At 39.5% G+C, this 15,000-nt stretch overlaps 5 protein-coding genes across 12 annotated transcripts in view; 1 reads left to right on the top strand and 4 right to left on the bottom strand.

The window, feature by feature from the left end:
• LOC126573081 (plectin) overlaps positions 1 to 1,446 on the bottom strand; it is a 28,125-nt gene extending 26,679 nt beyond the window's left edge. For all 3 annotated transcript variants that reach the window (XM_050232918.1, XM_050232917.1, XM_050232920.1), the window contains exon 1: positions 1,321 to 1,446. The gene's annotated coding sequence lies outside the window, so the exon portion shown is untranslated. The remainder of the gene's footprint in view (positions 1 to 1,320) is intronic.
• A 507-nt stretch (positions 1,447 to 1,953) lies between these two features.
• LOC126573082 (protein Wnt-2) lies at positions 1,954 to 4,732 on the bottom strand. 5 transcript variants are annotated; one of them, XM_050232923.1, is made up of 8 exons: positions 4,637 to 4,732; positions 3,649 to 4,013; positions 3,199 to 3,353; positions 3,053 to 3,115; positions 2,811 to 2,950; positions 2,599 to 2,733; positions 2,335 to 2,528; positions 1,954 to 2,263 (listed from the first exon to the last, which is right to left on the bottom strand). In XM_050232923.1, exons 2-8 carry the CDS (start codon positions 3,702 to 3,704, stop codon positions 1,954 to 1,956), a joined length of 1,053 nt encoding a protein of 350 aa, XP_050088880.1. In that variant the 5' UTR covers positions 3,705 to 4,013; positions 4,637 to 4,732. The 5 variants fall into 5 exon arrangements, with proteins under 5 accessions (XP_050088880.1, XP_050088882.1, XP_050088878.1 ...); XM_050232925.1 differs by having other exon boundaries at positions 1,954 to 2,260; positions 3,649 to 4,165; positions 4,637 to 4,657; XM_050232921.1 differs by having other exon boundaries at positions 3,649 to 4,165; positions 4,637 to 4,657.
• A 504-nt stretch (positions 4,733 to 5,236) lies between these two features.
• Positions 5,237 to 8,652, bottom strand: LOC126570581 (DNA mismatch repair protein spellchecker 1). Its single transcript, XM_050228446.1, has 6 exons — positions 8,456 to 8,652; positions 8,342 to 8,391; positions 7,743 to 8,273; positions 7,405 to 7,676; positions 5,690 to 7,337; positions 5,237 to 5,626 (listed from the first exon to the last, which is right to left on the bottom strand). Exons 1-6 carry the CDS (start codon positions 8,490 to 8,492, stop codon positions 5,444 to 5,446), a joined length of 2,721 nt encoding a protein of 906 aa, XP_050084403.1. The 5' UTR covers positions 8,493 to 8,652; the 3' UTR covers positions 5,237 to 5,443.
• A 758-nt stretch (positions 8,653 to 9,410) lies between these two features.
• Positions 9,411 to 10,727, top strand: LOC126581441 (YY1-associated factor 2). Of its 2 annotated transcripts, none has more exons than XM_050245102.1 (2): positions 9,411 to 9,860; positions 9,965 to 10,727. In XM_050245102.1, exons 1-2 carry the CDS (start codon positions 9,725 to 9,727, stop codon positions 10,291 to 10,293), a joined length of 465 nt encoding a protein of 154 aa, XP_050101059.1. In that variant the 5' UTR covers positions 9,411 to 9,724; the 3' UTR covers positions 10,294 to 10,727. The 2 variants fall into 2 exon arrangements, with proteins under 2 accessions (XP_050101059.1, XP_050101060.1); XM_050245103.1 differs by having other exon boundaries at positions 9,980 to 10,727.
• Positions 10,728 to 14,893: 4,166 nt separating this feature from the next.
• LOC126571683 (uncharacterized) overlaps positions 14,894 to 15,000 on the bottom strand; it is a 32,360-nt gene continuing 32,253 nt past the window's right edge. The window contains exon 3 of the mRNA XM_050230425.1: positions 14,894 to 15,000. This exon is cut by the window's right edge and continues 24 nt beyond it. Within this exon, the coding sequence (XP_050086382.1) occupies positions 14,957 to 15,000 (44 nt within the window). The 3' untranslated portion in view covers positions 14,894 to 14,956.

Below are 15,000 nucleotides of genomic sequence, written 5' to 3' on the forward strand. Positions count from 1 at the left end.
TTTATATACCAGAATACACTGAAAAAAATCACTTCATGAAAATACAAAGATAGATTCAATCGTCAACAAAGAGAATGCCTTGTTTATTTTTAAACATAGTCATCTAAATAAACAAATGAAATAAACGGAACGAGGATGCTTTCTTCGCGACGAAGAGTATTGAGAAAAATTGGTTGCAACTGGCAGGATTCCGAAGATGTACATCTTAATCAAAAAAGAAATGGTCTGCTAATCAAAGACCACACTAAATTGAGTATGAACTGAGAACTGAGAGAAACCGAGAGAGAATGTAAGACTCAGGAGCATGGGAAGCAAACTTTGAACGCATATTGAGGTTGACAAAACTTCCGAACCACCGAAAATAGCATAGATGAACTCGTGCTCTAAAAATAACATTTTTCCATCTTGCAGATATTGGTCATTAACGTATACAAAGAAATAATGCTTAAATGACGTTTTAGTTTCGTTTTGCAAATTTTTACCTCAACCACACTTTTAACTGAATCCATATTAATCAATGGTACCATCTTCACTTCATCAACGGTTTAGTTTCAATAAACATATTTGGCCAAGCAATTTAATCATTATAAAATAAATATATGTTGAACTGTTTTAAACATTACATTTTCTGTTATAAAATCGTACGATTTTGACCATTACCATTCCGTAAATATTTTGTTAAATACTCAACTACAAATAAAGTTCATTTCTAAAAGAACCATTGGTTCGGGAGAAATTAGAACATTCTACGTTAAACACAGAGGGGATAGAAATATATCCAAATGATAGTAAATGGAAAATGTTCACGAGCATTTTCACAAGCAGAAAAGCAATCACATACGATAGCATTCAATGACCAACAAATTGTCTAGCATTTATATGTTGTCACATATTCGACTGTACAGTATATCTGCCAAATTTTTCACTTTCGTTTTTCCCATTTTTTATTTCCTGGTACATTAGAACTACGCAATCCAGGCACATTTTTGTACACATACTAGCACACATAGATATACAAGTACACTGGCACCAGTGATGCGTTGTGAGGGGCTATGCGTAGCAATCGGTTTGGTTTCACTATTGCACAAGGCTATTACACAGCGTTGATTCATGCTCTCCATTAGGCTCTTCAAATGTATAGATCAATTTTCGTCCATTCGATAGTACACAGTTGCTCATGCTTTTTCTTCTTCACACGATGAAATTTCCACGGCCTTACTGTAAGTCACGTTATCCCATCGTAGCTTCAATTCAATAAGATGTTGTTACAGATACTGCACAAAAGACGTCTTAACTTCATCGTTTTATACCACTTTTTACCTATGAATTGTGTAAAAACTGCTGCAATTGCGGTAATCCAAACAGAAAAGTGAAAACCAAGGGCGAAAACACCACCCTAGAATATGTTAGTCCACCAGAAGACTCAACCACTCAAGAACGTCGACTTCGCGCTACAAAACTAGCAGCAAAAGAATCAATGAAAAAGCACTGCTTGTTGCAAATACTAGTGCGCATGCCTGTACTAAGCTTTTATCGACGGTAGTGTATTGTTTTAAGATATACTTTTACTATTTGGATGCTGAACTTTACATGAGTACTGCATAGCAATGTTAGTGTATTTATTCAGTATTAGTAAGTCTCACGTAGCACTGAAGAAACGTATAAAGTGTCAAGGATTGCTGTAAAATGTTAGAAACCCGTTCGAAAGCTCTATTTTCAAATTCATCAACGTTTCCGTCGTTTGGATTATTTCGAATAAAAAGCAAATAATTTCTACGGTGATTATTGAGAAAAATAATATCCGACAATGATCGTCATCGATTGCAATTTGTTTTTTTGCCCAAGCTCAAACGAAATTTAATACAATTTCTGGTCAAATACCTGTACCCTTGAAGTGTTTCTTTCGAAGCGCAATGATTTCATACGAAATTCAATTCGTTGTTCTCATTCTCTCTATTTACAGGTATACTCTTCCTTTCGCTCTGTACAAATGTCGCACGCCACTGTACAGCACCATTTAAATTTACAGTTACATTGCCAACTGCGCACGTTTTGATGTGTATCATATCCCCGGCCGCAGCACAATAGATCACATCTGTCCACGTTTTTGGAGGTACGATTACAGCTTCGCCCCACAGTACCCAAGATGCCAATACTTATGTTACGCTCACAATAGTTTGGCGACGGCTGTAAATAAACTAACTCCGTTCTCTTTGGATTTTGACTTCTTTTTATAACAGCATCTTGCAGATTTGGTCCCCTACTGTTGAACATAAAGAAAAAAAACTAATTGTATCAACATGGCACTACCTTTATAAGTAAGTTCTTCCATACCGTTTCAGTGACAGATACAGCGTACTTGCTCCTTGAGAGGGAATTGTGTGTACTAATTTTGCCTTTCGATACTTCTTCATCATTGCATTGCCGATAGCCTGAAAAGATGGCAGACTCTTCCAGCATGTTTTCATAGCGCACGATCCACTTACGCCGTGACATTTGCACTCCGTCCGTAAGAGAGCTTTAACAGTCTTCATGAACAAAAAAAACGCAAAGAATGATTATTAGCCATTTGTAGCATTTAGAGAATACATTTCTTACCTTTCGTCCTACACGATTATTGTGCAAGTTCATAAGGCTACGATTATCGTTTTCTATTTCTCGAGCATCGAGAAATTTTCTAGCGAAACTCATACCGTAAAATATATCTACCGAACAACCTCCCCATTTCCATGTCTATAATGAAATAAGATTCATGCACAATATTGGTTATAGAGAAGGCCAAAAAACACTAACGGATACTATGAGCTTACATCAGAATCACTGGATACAAAGGTTTTTTGCTTCTTATTACAGCCACATGTACTTATGTTTCCTTGGCTACAAGCAGATAATATCGAATAAACCGCCCCAGCACTGGTTATTCCGTATGTATATGCGGCTTCCTTTGAACCTTCGTGAATAGCACAGAATAATGGTACCATAAGAACTTTTAAAACATTTCCACAGTATATCTAGAATAGCATCACAAGTACTAACTTGTTGACTAACTTACCTATAGCCACAATCTGACCAAACATGTCTTTCTTCCACACGTGAGAGCAGTTCCAGCGGTGCCCTATCATAAGATTGGAAAGAAAGCAGGGAACATAAACAATAAATATAAAAATATAAAAATGCCCTCTTTTCAATTAATCGTACCATGAAACTGTTTTTGGCATTCAATTGCTCCAAGTAGCTGTCCAGATGCGATCGATACCACAGCATCTGCTGACTCAGTACATATTATACGTTGACTTTGGGTTAGACCGGGCATTCGAGAGCAAAGTACTGATGAAATGAAACATTTTGCGATCCTGTAAATGAAAATAACATCTTTGAGATACATTTGTCAAAAAATACACTCAATCCAACAGTATTTCTATCAACTTCTGTCCTTTCAAAAATAATTATGTAATTGTAGTCAATGTTTTACTAACGTTTAACACATCGAAATATCAAATTCATAGTCATATCTTCCTAACGCATAAAATGCTGCAAAGTTATGAGCGTGTGCATTAAACTAGTATACTATACGAATCAACAAATAGTTTTGTTCGAATCAACAAACTGTGCTCTCGTAACTCTTCTTCTCTATCTTGTGTATCTTACCTCATTTCAAAGACAGCCAAGAGTATGACAAACAAAGCCACTGCGGTATGTCGCATTTTACTATATTTTTCTTAAGCGCATCTTTCTGCTTCAAGTACTCAATACATGCTACAACGTTCTTAAGATTATGCATACGTTTTTCAGGATGCAGATGGTCATTTTTCGTTAAAGTATTTATTTGAATGATAATGAAATCACAGCACGTGGATAACGCAACAGGATTGATTGGCATCACATCACAACAAATAAGACTAGCTAGAAACCAACAAATATCGGATGATAGCAATGTTCAAGGCATACTTTGCCTTACACACGACTGGCCGATCGGCTATTTATACATTCACTGCACACTATTCCCTATTTTACTATAGCACATGGTAAAGATGTCATCGAAACTGAATTAAATAACGAGCCCGCCGAGAGCGATCAACACAAATGACACCTACTACATTAAAGCGACGAACCAAAATTTGCGCAGCAGATCACGATTTACAGCAAACGACACTTTTAAAACGAGCTTTATATTAATCAGTGAAATGATAAAAGAGTTTTTTCAATTAAATAATTACAGAAAAGGGGTAAATAAACATTGAATATCAAAGCTCGGTTCTTGAGCGACTCAATCAAGAATACATATTTAATATGAGGGAAAGAATCGGGGCATAATTGAACATGTTTTAGCCGTAACACATGATACCTGTTTGCACATTGGTTAAATTTGATTGGTTACACACAGTGCTATCTAAACTACCACCACCGTATTACTTTTGATGTTGCTACTATTCTTCATCGTTTCATAATACAACAACTGATCTAAGTTCTTCCTTACACTTGATCTTAAACCTTTGGTTGAACCAAAGTAACAACCACTGTTTTGTTCAAACACATATCAATTGGTGCTGTAAAACGCTATTTCACACGCCGGATATGGAAACCTTAATCGCATAAAGAATTTCCAACCCGTATCTTGCACAGTCATTACACTTACAATACTATCATTAAACGAAACATTCCATTCTCTATGTTCTATTAACTAAAGTCAAGAATTTCTGCACAGATTTTAAATAAAAAGTGTACTGATCAGGTTTGCAGACGCCGGACAACTGTCTAGCTAAACGATGATGATGAAACGACGACCAACACAAAACATTCGACCAGTTCGGTTGCCTGGAAGATGGATCTTATTCGAAAGCGAAGACAAAACTCGTTTCTAGCCTGATTCGGCGACTTCGCGCGATACATCTTTATCATTCTTGTGAGGAGAAAAAAGAAGGGTCAAAGAATAAGAGAAAAAACCTGACCATCAGTCTAGCAAGTTGAGCGCTCGTCCCACGATCATACCCCAATAAATTCGAAATAATCCATCGTTTTGTCGGTCACAAATGCAACACATTATGAAAGGATGAGCAACCACATCAGCATTATAAAAATAACGTTGTTTTTGCTTGTTCAAGTAAACCTTAAGATAAAAACATTGGTCAGTTTTTCGTACTCACATGAGATGGAGTACATATTACCATATTTACAGTCCATAAATTATTAAAATTAAACATGCAATTCAGTACGTAATTAAAATGCTTACTCAAAATTAATGAACAAATCGTTCCACTGTCGTCGATTTATTTTTCGGCAGAATACTTGCACCTACAGAATTATATTTTTATATTTTTTAAGGGAGGCCCTTCGATTTATATGTCGACCGTGTAAATTCAAAAACATTTCAAAAACATCAAAATATTCGTATACAGGCAACCACGGGGTGGTGTACAGGTTTAATATAATTAAACGATTTTCATCAATGGCCCAGCAAAGATTGCAATTCTTTTAATAGTCCAGGAGTTAATTTTTGAGGCTGCTTCGCATCGAATTTAATTATTTCATCATAGCATTTTTGCAAGATTGTTAATCCCTTTTCATCATTGTTTTGTTCCAGATTACTCCATTGATCTTCGCATTCATCGTACATTTGTTGTGCAAGCTGCAAACATAATATTAAAGATAATTACAATGTGGCAGACATTTTAACAAAGTGTATGCTTACCTCAACAACTACGGAAGGAAAATTTGCAAGTTTGGCAACTTGTATTCCAAAGCTTTTCTGCATAATGCCCTCCTTTACTTGATATAATAAAGTTAAACGTTTATTATCAACAATGGCATTCATGTGGGAGTTTCGAACGTTAGGTAAATAGTTGGCCATATCAGTTATTTCCTGAAAATGTGTTGCGAAGAGCGTGAAACATTTGCTTTCTCGCCCAAGCCACTCAGCAATAGACCATGCAATACCGCAACCTTCGTATGTCGATGTTCCGCGACCAAGTTCATCGATAATCACGAGAGATTTTGGCGTAGCACTTCTAACTATACTAGCAGTCTCTATCATTTCAACCATAAACGTGCTAAGGCCTTTGGAGAGATTATCATCAGCTCCAACGCGTCCTAGGATCGAATCCATGATTGACATCTCTGCATCATCACAGGCGACGAAAGCACCTATGTGCGCCATTAGTACGGCTACACCGACCGACCGAATGTATGTGCTTTTGCCACCCATGTTCGGTCCTGTAATAATATGCATGTTCGCTGTTTCAGAATCGAATATGGCATCATTAGGGATGAAATTAACATCCTCCTGTAGCTCCAAGCACGGGTGGCGAATCTGCGTAAGTTTCAGCACAGTTGGGCTGCCCTGATGATGCATTTTAGGACGGACGTAAGGAAGGGGTGCCGATACCGCTGCGACAGCAAAACCAACCAAGCAGTCAAGTTGCGCGATTTGGTTATTTAATATTGACCAGGGTTCTGCATATCCAATAGCAACCCGTATTACCTCAGAGACGATAATTTGCTGTTGATCTTCATATTCTTTTTTGAGCTCACAAAATTGGCTGTTTGTGTCAGTCAATTGGCTGTTTGTGAATCTAACGCCTCCTTTAACAGTGTCTAGCACCCTATAACGAGAGTTTTTTCGTATTGCTGTCTCGTCCTTCAGTGTTATGCGAAAATGAAATCCAAGGTGGCTAACAAACTCCAGTTTGATAGAAGAGCCAGCTTCAAGCCCGATATCGCTGGCAACTGCTGATAGTTGGCGCTTCATTTTTGACTCCAGATTATCCATTTCTAATTTTTTCTCCTCCAGTCTCTTATCAAACGTTGCCTTAACAAGATATTCGCCACGTTCTATCGCCTCCAAATCGATGATCTGTTCCACCATGGATTTGAACAGTTTTAAGTCTCCAATAGTGTCTTTCAGCGGTTCGTATATAATCTTCATTATAGCAGGCGAGTTCAGCGTATCGCCATTGGCAAGCAGATTTAAAATTTTGGGCATACGTAGAGTCACCTGATACAATCGGAAAATGTCTTGCAAAGATGACTTTCTGCGAATTAGACGCTTGAGGATAAGCTGAATGTCGGGAAGCTTTTTTAGATGATTGTCATATAATTCAGTACGCAACGCGGAATCTTTGACAAAACATTCCACGATATCGTGTCGGTCGTTGATAATTGCATGATCCCGAAGTGGTTGCCTGATCCATTGGGCAACCAATCGGTGTCCTTGCGGTGTGCGACATCTGTCCACTACGCCGAGTACGCTTCGCCAGCGGTAGGTTCTGCAATTTATCAATGTTCCTGGTTTTGGAAAAAGATTGAGTGCCGAAACAGCTGCCGCATCCAAATGTACGTAACTATACAAGGATGGGAAGAAAATCAAACGTAAAATAAACATAAACGAGTAAAAACGTTCAAAACTACCGTCTGCAATCGAGCACATTGAGCTGGAATTTTCCATGGTTTCCTGTTTCCTGCAATAGGTCCAGATAGTTTATGGCGGCTCCCAAAGACATCAAGGCGAAAGTGTTTGACATCGCTGGGACAGTGTTTGCGTTTTGCTGTTGGCCTTCGCGAAAGCGTATCAACTTATCTAGATTGTCTTTAATCTCCGTAGCATTCTTTAGGAATTCATTTTTCTTCCGCACCGTGACAATCACATTGTTCCGTTTTAAAACTTGCTCGATCTTCTCGTACTGTTGTAAAAAAATAAGACGTGGCATGTAGCGGGTACTTTAATTGTCCGTATAATATTATCTTACCTCGCCTCCAACGGTAGGAAGAAGACATTCCCTTGGGCTGAGAGTGACAATAAGAGCCTCAAGCTCAGAGTAAAAATCATCGACGACGAATTCCACAACGGCCATGGTCCATTCGTTGGCTTCAATGTATCCTAGTCCGATTGAACGGGCCCGTGCCTCATGGCGCACTTGTACAGCGACCAAAGCCGAACCATTGACCATTGCATTAGTATCACTGAACAGAACATCCTCGAAATGGGCCAAATTGCCCGGCGAGCCCTTAAACTCAACCTGCCATTCGTTGGAGGATTTTTTCTGTTTTGATTTCGTATATACCTCAACTCTATAGTTACGGACAAGCAGTAAATCTCGAATAAGGGCTTCAAAGTTGGATTTGCTTAATGAGATGTACGGCAATTCGATGCATTCCGATGACATTATTTTTACCGAGTTAGTGGATTTGAACACCAACTTTGCCACCAGCAGAGCGTCTTCACCGTGGCAACTGTAGTACTCGGAACGCTCGAAGATTCTTATCGTGGTGGACGGTTTCTGGAACAAAAGATAACATGAATATGAAGTATAAACTTCGCAAGCCAAATAAGTAGGAATAATTTTACCTCTCCCAGCGAGCTGTAGAATTCCATGAATGCTTTCTGCTGCGATTTATCTGGTAAGCAAGAAATACATATTATCAGTATCCGCCATACAATGAACTTTGGTTAATCAATTACCTAAATTAAGACACTGTAGCGGCTTCAAATTCGTCATTTTGTGACTTTTTTTCGCCAATCCAATTCCAATTTTGCGACTTTTTTCACTTTAATGAAATTTATGAAAGCGCGCCAAGACCCAAGAAACTTAAGCTTCTCACCCCACTAAACCGGCAGGCATACCGAAAACGCGACGAAGGACGCCCAATAAGCAATGATGAACCTGCGTCCAGACCCGCAGACTGTTTTCAACCGATTGACGCGGATTCCACTAAAAAGAGAAAAGCAGAAGGGATCGGATTAAAGAACCGGAAGGAAGTTCCTTTTTCAACGGCGGTTGATGTTGTTCGCCCATACTTTCGCGATTTTTGTAGTTGGGGAGCCTGCCGAAAACGATTTGATTTCCACCCAATCTAACCACCATAACCGATTCAAATGTGATTTATCACCCTGCGTATACATAGCGTAGAATCTCACGATACTGATGGCTTACCCTATGTACACACTGCACAGAATCTGGAGATAATGCAAAGTGTGTATAGGAAACAGGTGAAGTCATAGCACTTTTTTTCTTTTTTGCTTTTTTTTGTTTTTTTGACATTTCGTGGATTGTTTACGTTCATCACCAAACCAGCGTGCGTTTGATTCCGGTAAAGTTCAATGGTTTTATCAGGCATATTATGTACTTTTGCCTGTTTAAATGATACATTTCCTAATTTTAGATCAAACGAGCAGTCCCTTGAACTTTCTTTACGGGTTTCTTACTTCTCAAAGCGAAAACAGCGTCTCCAACGCAACCAAAACAAAGGCACGAACTGTCATTTTTCTAATCGTCGCGAGCGATTTTGTTCGGTATGACTTCATCTGTTTCCTATAGACACTTTGGGGCCTACATACAATATCTCCAGATTCTGTGCGGTGTGTACACAGCGTTAAAAACACCTTCGATTTAACGCTGCCCTGTCAAAATTGATTTTATACTCCCCCTCTCTTCTTCCGACGCCAGTGAAATTTGCAAAAAGCGAGTGCAAAATTATTAAGAATTTTGCCATTATTTCGCTGGAGAGCTTAAACTAGAGTAATTTTCCTCTGGCGTCGTAGCCGCCGTTGAACAAGTTGGGTTGAAAAGTGCAAAAGACTGGCACAACTCCAAAGTGGAGTTGGAAAACTTGTGAACTGTGGACCAAAATAAACGCGAACGCACTTTGGTAAAAGGGAAAAGCAAGTTCCCGCAAATGCTACAGCATTAATGGTGTGGTTCTGAGACAACGCGGCTGGCGTCCGACAGCGATGGATAAGAGTAAATCACCTATACGTCGAGCCAAACGCCAATCAAAAGTGGAGGAGAACTTTTGGGACTGCAGCGTATGCACTTTTCGGAATACGGCTGAAGCATTTAAATGTTCAATGTGCGACGTACGCAAAGGTAATTAATTAACGCTTCTATCTAAGCAATTCAGCTAATGCTAATAATTCAGTCTCTGTTTTTCCCGGGGTAAAAAGAGTAGGATGCATTATAATCAATTTCAGTATACTCTGTTCCAGGGACTTCCACGCGAAAGCCACGGCTCAATTCAGCACTAGCAGCACAGCAGGCTGCTACTCAGGCCTTTCCTAGTGCGTCTGGCCAGCCAACAGGATCTAAATTGCCGGGCAATACGAAATCGTCCCGAACCAAGAGCAAACGATCAAAGCATCCAGCCAGATTAAAAAACATTGACCGGTCCAGTGGTCAAACGCGGGAAGTGACGGTCAACTCCGTTACCGTGATCATTACAGAGTATAAACCAAAGCCTCCCCCCGTTAACCGAAACGATTCTAGCGAAAGTTTTAGTGAAAGCAACGACTCTAGAAGCTAGATTGTATTCAAAATAGCCAGTTTTCATAATGTACAGACATCATGTAAAGAAACCGAGCGAAATGTAAGAACATGATATCTGAGTAGAGGCAGAGAGCGAGGCAAACCGCGTTATAGTGAATCCTTTCCAACCATTCACAATTGAAGCGACTTATCTAGGTGCCGGTCGGCGTCAACACGTCTTAGCTTGTTTGTACTTATGTAAACTTCCTTCCGTAAACCGTTCTATGAATTCCCTCTTGAAAGAGGGAATTTGATGCTAGAAGTATATCAAATTTAAGTAAGGAATGACGTAAACAAGGGTTTACTAATCCCTTCACTTTTTTTTAGTAAAGACTGTTTCTGATACGTTCGTAACGTTAGAAAGTAGGTATGATAGTAGAAGGTCAATAAGGCAATGTAAAATATATATAAATATACAAATATGAAATGTTACATCGTTTTAAAATTGTTTTTTTTTCTTTCTACCAAGCTATTCATGTTGGATCATTGTGATAGATTAAGGTGCTTATTCTGTAACTTGCGATTACGATGGCCTCTAGGCGATGATTCATTTGGTTCATTTTGTGTTCACGATCGCCTACTGTCGAGTGCATTTTTGTGATCGACAGCTGGCGTTTTGTTTACATCGAGCATCGATCTGAACGGTTGGATCAGAAAAACGATTATAACTTCCTGATTATGCATTAATAATTTCTTCCTGCTAATCGTATACTATTATTACAAAGGTTAAGGTGCTTATTCTGTACCAGGCGATTTCGATGGCCTCAGGCGTTCGATGATTCATGCGAATTTCGAAACTTCAACTCGTTGTTTCGAAACGTTTCGAAAACAATAAACAATTCAAAATGACAGTTTGGAGTAAAAAACCTGTGAATTAACTTGATTTTTCTGTATCAAAAACGACTTAACCTTTGTAATAATAGTATACGATTAGCAGAAAGAAATTATTGAAGCACAATCAGGACGCTATAACTGTTTTTCAGATGCTCGATGCTCGATGTAAACAGAACACCAGCTGTCGACCACAAAAATGCACTCGACATGCAGGCGATCGTGAACACCAAAATGAACACAAAATGAACCAAATGAATCATCGCCTAGAGGCCATCGTAATCGCAAGTTACAGAATAAGCACCTAAGTCTTTTTTGATACCGAAAAAAACAAGTTAATTCACAGTTTTTTTACTTCAAACTGTCATTTTGAATTGTTTATTGTTTTCGAAACGTTTCGAAACAACGAGTTGAAGTTTCGAAATTCGCATGAATCATCGAACGCCTGAGGCCATCGAAATCGCCTGGTACAGAATAAGCACCTAACAGCGCCTCTAGACGGTGCGAGAATTTCCCGAGAATGAGAAGAGACTGAGACAGTTTCTACACACAGCCAAAATTTGGCGGCTAAAGTCAAAATTGTCGGCAAAAGTCAAAAGCTCCATATAAAAAAAATAATGGTGTGTGTAGGGACGCTTGAAAAGAAGAACTTCAGAAAAACTACAGAATCATCGCGAAATAACTTTAACACACCTGCAAACAGCTTTTTTTAAAATATAATATGCTTTAAGCTGATCGGCAGACACATAATGCTGCACTCCAGTGTAGGCCGTACCGTAAATGTAAATTTGTCTCCATCTGCCATTATTTTTTCAAAATGTTGGAAAAATGAAGTTCTCTTTTTTTGACTTTAGCCGCCAAATTTTGGCTGTGTGTAGAAACGGTCTGAGAATTGAGACTGTCAAATCCGAACCGAGAATGCTTTCGCCCGTGTACAAACTGAGAATAGAGCGAGCCTGAGGCTCAGCTGAGCTACCTGTCAAACTATCTGTCATTGCCTGTTATTGTGACAGCAAACCGATTCTCGGGCCATTCTCGGGATATTCTCAGCAAAGTTGAGCAAATTCTTGACCCTGAAGCCGGCGATACATGAAGCGTAAACTCTCGTATAAACTCAGAATGTAATGCCAAAAAGTTTACATTTGCCGTTTACACGGTGTAAAAAAGATTATAGGTCCATGGAGCATAAATCCTAGCGTAAACGCTGTTTGCAACCGATTTGCCTCACTATATTTCCTGTTTGTGGTTTGCATTAATAGTGAGTGATCATTACTAGCGTTTTTCATCTTTTTCTTCGGAAAAAAGATCCTATTTTTCTCACAAAAGTCCATAAAAGTTCAGTGTAATTCAGATTACGCGTCTCAACCCGGTCATTTAAACATGTTCAAGTGTAAATTAATTTTATATTTACGCTTGAGTTTACGCTTCATGTATCGCCGGCTTGAGAATCGTTTCACCGTCTAGAGGTGCTGTAATTGCAGTGTGGAATTGTTGGACCCGTTGCGTTATAATGTTTTGAATCGCTACACCTTTTTGAGTTGTATAACGAATGAAATGCTATGAATACTTTCACACAGATCAGATGCGTTGCTAATGTCCCGCCGATTCAGTTTTCGTGTCCTGTCGCTAACACTGCAACTGCACAAGTAAGTGATAACCTGCGTTTTCTGATTACCTGTTGAAAATATATGAAATAGCTAAAACACGTATTTCATTAAATAAAATTTTAAATACTGATAAAACCTCACTATTTTCCCCAGCCATGGCTACTGATGTTAAATTTACGTCGCGCCGTGTGGCCGTTCCGGTCAGAAGGCATTGGCATTGTCAGGCAAGGAAGGCAGGCAGAGGCATTGTCAGAAGGTGTAACGCAACAAAGAGTTTTGAAACGGAACGCATCCAGTGCACCGCAGTTTAAGCCTCTGGGAAAGATTTTTCTTAAAACAAGAAGAGAAGATTTGTCTTCGATCAAGTGGATTTGGAACAATCGAATAATTAAAATAACAAGCTTGGGTTTTTTAATACATAGAGCATTATTTTGCGATTTTCGCTACTCAGTTTGGTCAATCACCGTTGAAATAACTTAAACCATCGAAAGAAACGTGTTTGAACTCACTCAGAATATCATTCCGTATCACCAATGACCGTACCGTGTACTAATATCAACATTAAAACAAAAATCCGCTTTGGAATCAATAACAGTAAAAATGATGGTTTTGCGGATCTTGAAAATCTGTGTAATTGTTTGTCGTTCACCCGCTTTTGCAGCAGTTTGGCGATTTTGTAGAGAATTGGCGTTCAGTGTGGCGGATGCTTCAGAGTTCGGAAAGGAATCACCATCACGGGTCTCTCTTTAACCTACCGAGAATTTGAGCTTGTTTGGAGCTATCGTCTCTCCCAGAACTTTAATTCCTTTAAAAATTGACGTTATTTTCAAAGCATCATGCAGTAATGTACACTCGTCGCGCTCATCCCGGACCGACGGATACCCGTGGGCCCGGGCTCGTCCAACAATAGCGTCAGCTGGAGCGAGTGTACTTCGCACGAACCAGAAAGAAGCGAATTCTCTTCCACGCTAAGCGATATGCCGTTTTTACCGTACATTATAGTGCCTCAATCGACGCAGAAAGTATCACATTTCCAGCCAAGACCGAACCGTGTCGCTCTATTCGCTCTACGCCGGGGCGGATAGCGCAGCAAGTATTTTATTTCCCCGTCTATCCCGGACGGCGGTTAGCATTGTGATGCTTACTGAGCCGAGCACGTCTCGTAAAGTTTTGAATTTTTCCGTTCATACCAGTCCCTACACATGGCTCTTGCTACTTTCTGCGCCTTGCTCGGCCCAAGTAAGTAGCGGCCCAAGCTGCGGTGCAAGACGCCCATCAGAATCAGATTCTTTCTGAGATCAGTCCTATGGCACCACACGCACTCCCGTCTCGCCTTTCGGGCAGCTAAAATTTCTAAAACTTGTCATTTATGAAATTCTGTGTGTATTCGTGTCTTTCTGGCCACTAGATGTATGCGTATTTCCAAGCTCCGGCAGGATGCTTGCTGGTATTCAAATTCGAAGCCTCCTCTGGCGAAGCCTGCTCATCCTCATATTCTCAATTCTCCATTCTTGCTTCTTTCTACTGGTGTTTCCTGTTAAGCAGAAGACTCCCGTAGCGACAGCCCAACACACCATTCCCAAAGATCTTTGATCTGGCTTTCGTCCTTTTTCATTACTTTTGACGGTCATTTTACCTGCTGCATGCTTCTTCCACGTTTCCCAGCCTCTTACCACAGCGGCTATGAGATGGTCACATTTGAGACCCTTTTCTGCAGGTACCCATTTGCTTGCTTGCTGCTTGTTTGAAATCATGCTTTCCTTGATCATACAGCATGGCTTGTTAGAGCATAGCACCAACCAGATCGCGTATCGGTCGAGTGCCACGCATGATTTTCCAAATCCAAGAACATTCAAAACCGTGACATTAACTATCATTTAAAGTTTAATTTTGGTCGAATAAAACTGTGCCTAGCTCAATACAACTACAATGCAATTCAGAAAAGACAGTTTCGTTTTATTTATTTCCATGTTTTGCTTGTTTCAAGTGTATAGCGAGTCACATGCTTGAAACAATCTTGCACTTCTCCTGACCACCTGCCATCTAACCGCTTAAGGGGGGACTTCGGTATTTTCGGGCCAAAAAAAGGCCCTTTTTTGACGATTTTTTGTGACGTAACCATTCAACTTTATTTATGCAAATAAATGGCATATTAATCTACAACTTTTGAAGAATATTTGATATAGTTTTGAGCAACATTCAATGAAAAACTAATCCGTGGCATCAAATTTTGGTAGTCATGTCGAAAAGGTACTTTTTACGGTGTC

Source organism: Anopheles aquasalis, chromosome 2 (assembly GCF_943734665.1).
Source record: "Anopheles aquasalis chromosome 2, idAnoAquaMG_Q_19, whole genome shotgun sequence".
Taxonomy (NCBI): domain Eukaryota; kingdom Metazoa; phylum Arthropoda; class Insecta; order Diptera; family Culicidae; genus Anopheles; species Anopheles aquasalis.

Excerpts from the sequence above, each read along its gene's own strand:
- LOC126573082 (XM_050232923.1), bottom strand. The coding sequence starts at position 3,704 with ATGCGACATACCGCAGTGGCTTTGTTTGTCATACTCTTGGCTGTCTTT. Across the intron at positions 3,354-3,648 it reads TTGGCTGTCTTTGAAATGAG|GATCGCAAAATGTTTCATTT; the intron begins GTAAGATACACA and ends TTTCATTTACAG. Across the intron at positions 2,264-2,334 it reads CTGTATCTGTCACTGAAACG|TAGGGGACCAAATCTGCAAG; the intron begins GTATGGAAGAAC and ends TATGTTCAACAG.
- LOC126570581 (XM_050228446.1), bottom strand. The coding sequence starts at position 8,492 with ATGACGAATTTGAAGCCGCTACAGTGTCTTAATTTAG. Across the intron at positions 8,392-8,455 it reads GCTACAGTGTCTTAATTTAG|ATAAATCGCAGCAGAAAGCA; the intron begins GTAATTGATTAA and ends CTTGCTTACCAG. Across the intron at positions 7,677-7,742 it reads TTCCTACCGTTGGAGGCGAG|TACGAGAAGATCGAGCAAGT; the intron begins GTAAGATAATAT and ends TTTTTACAACAG.
- LOC126581441 (XM_050245102.1), top strand. The coding sequence starts at position 9,725 with ATGGATAAGAGTAAATCACCTATACGTCGAGCCAAACGCCAATCAAAA. Across the intron at positions 9,861-9,964 it reads AATGTGCGACGTACGCAAAG|TATACTCTGTTCCAGGGACT; the intron begins GTAATTAATTAA and ends AATCAATTTCAG.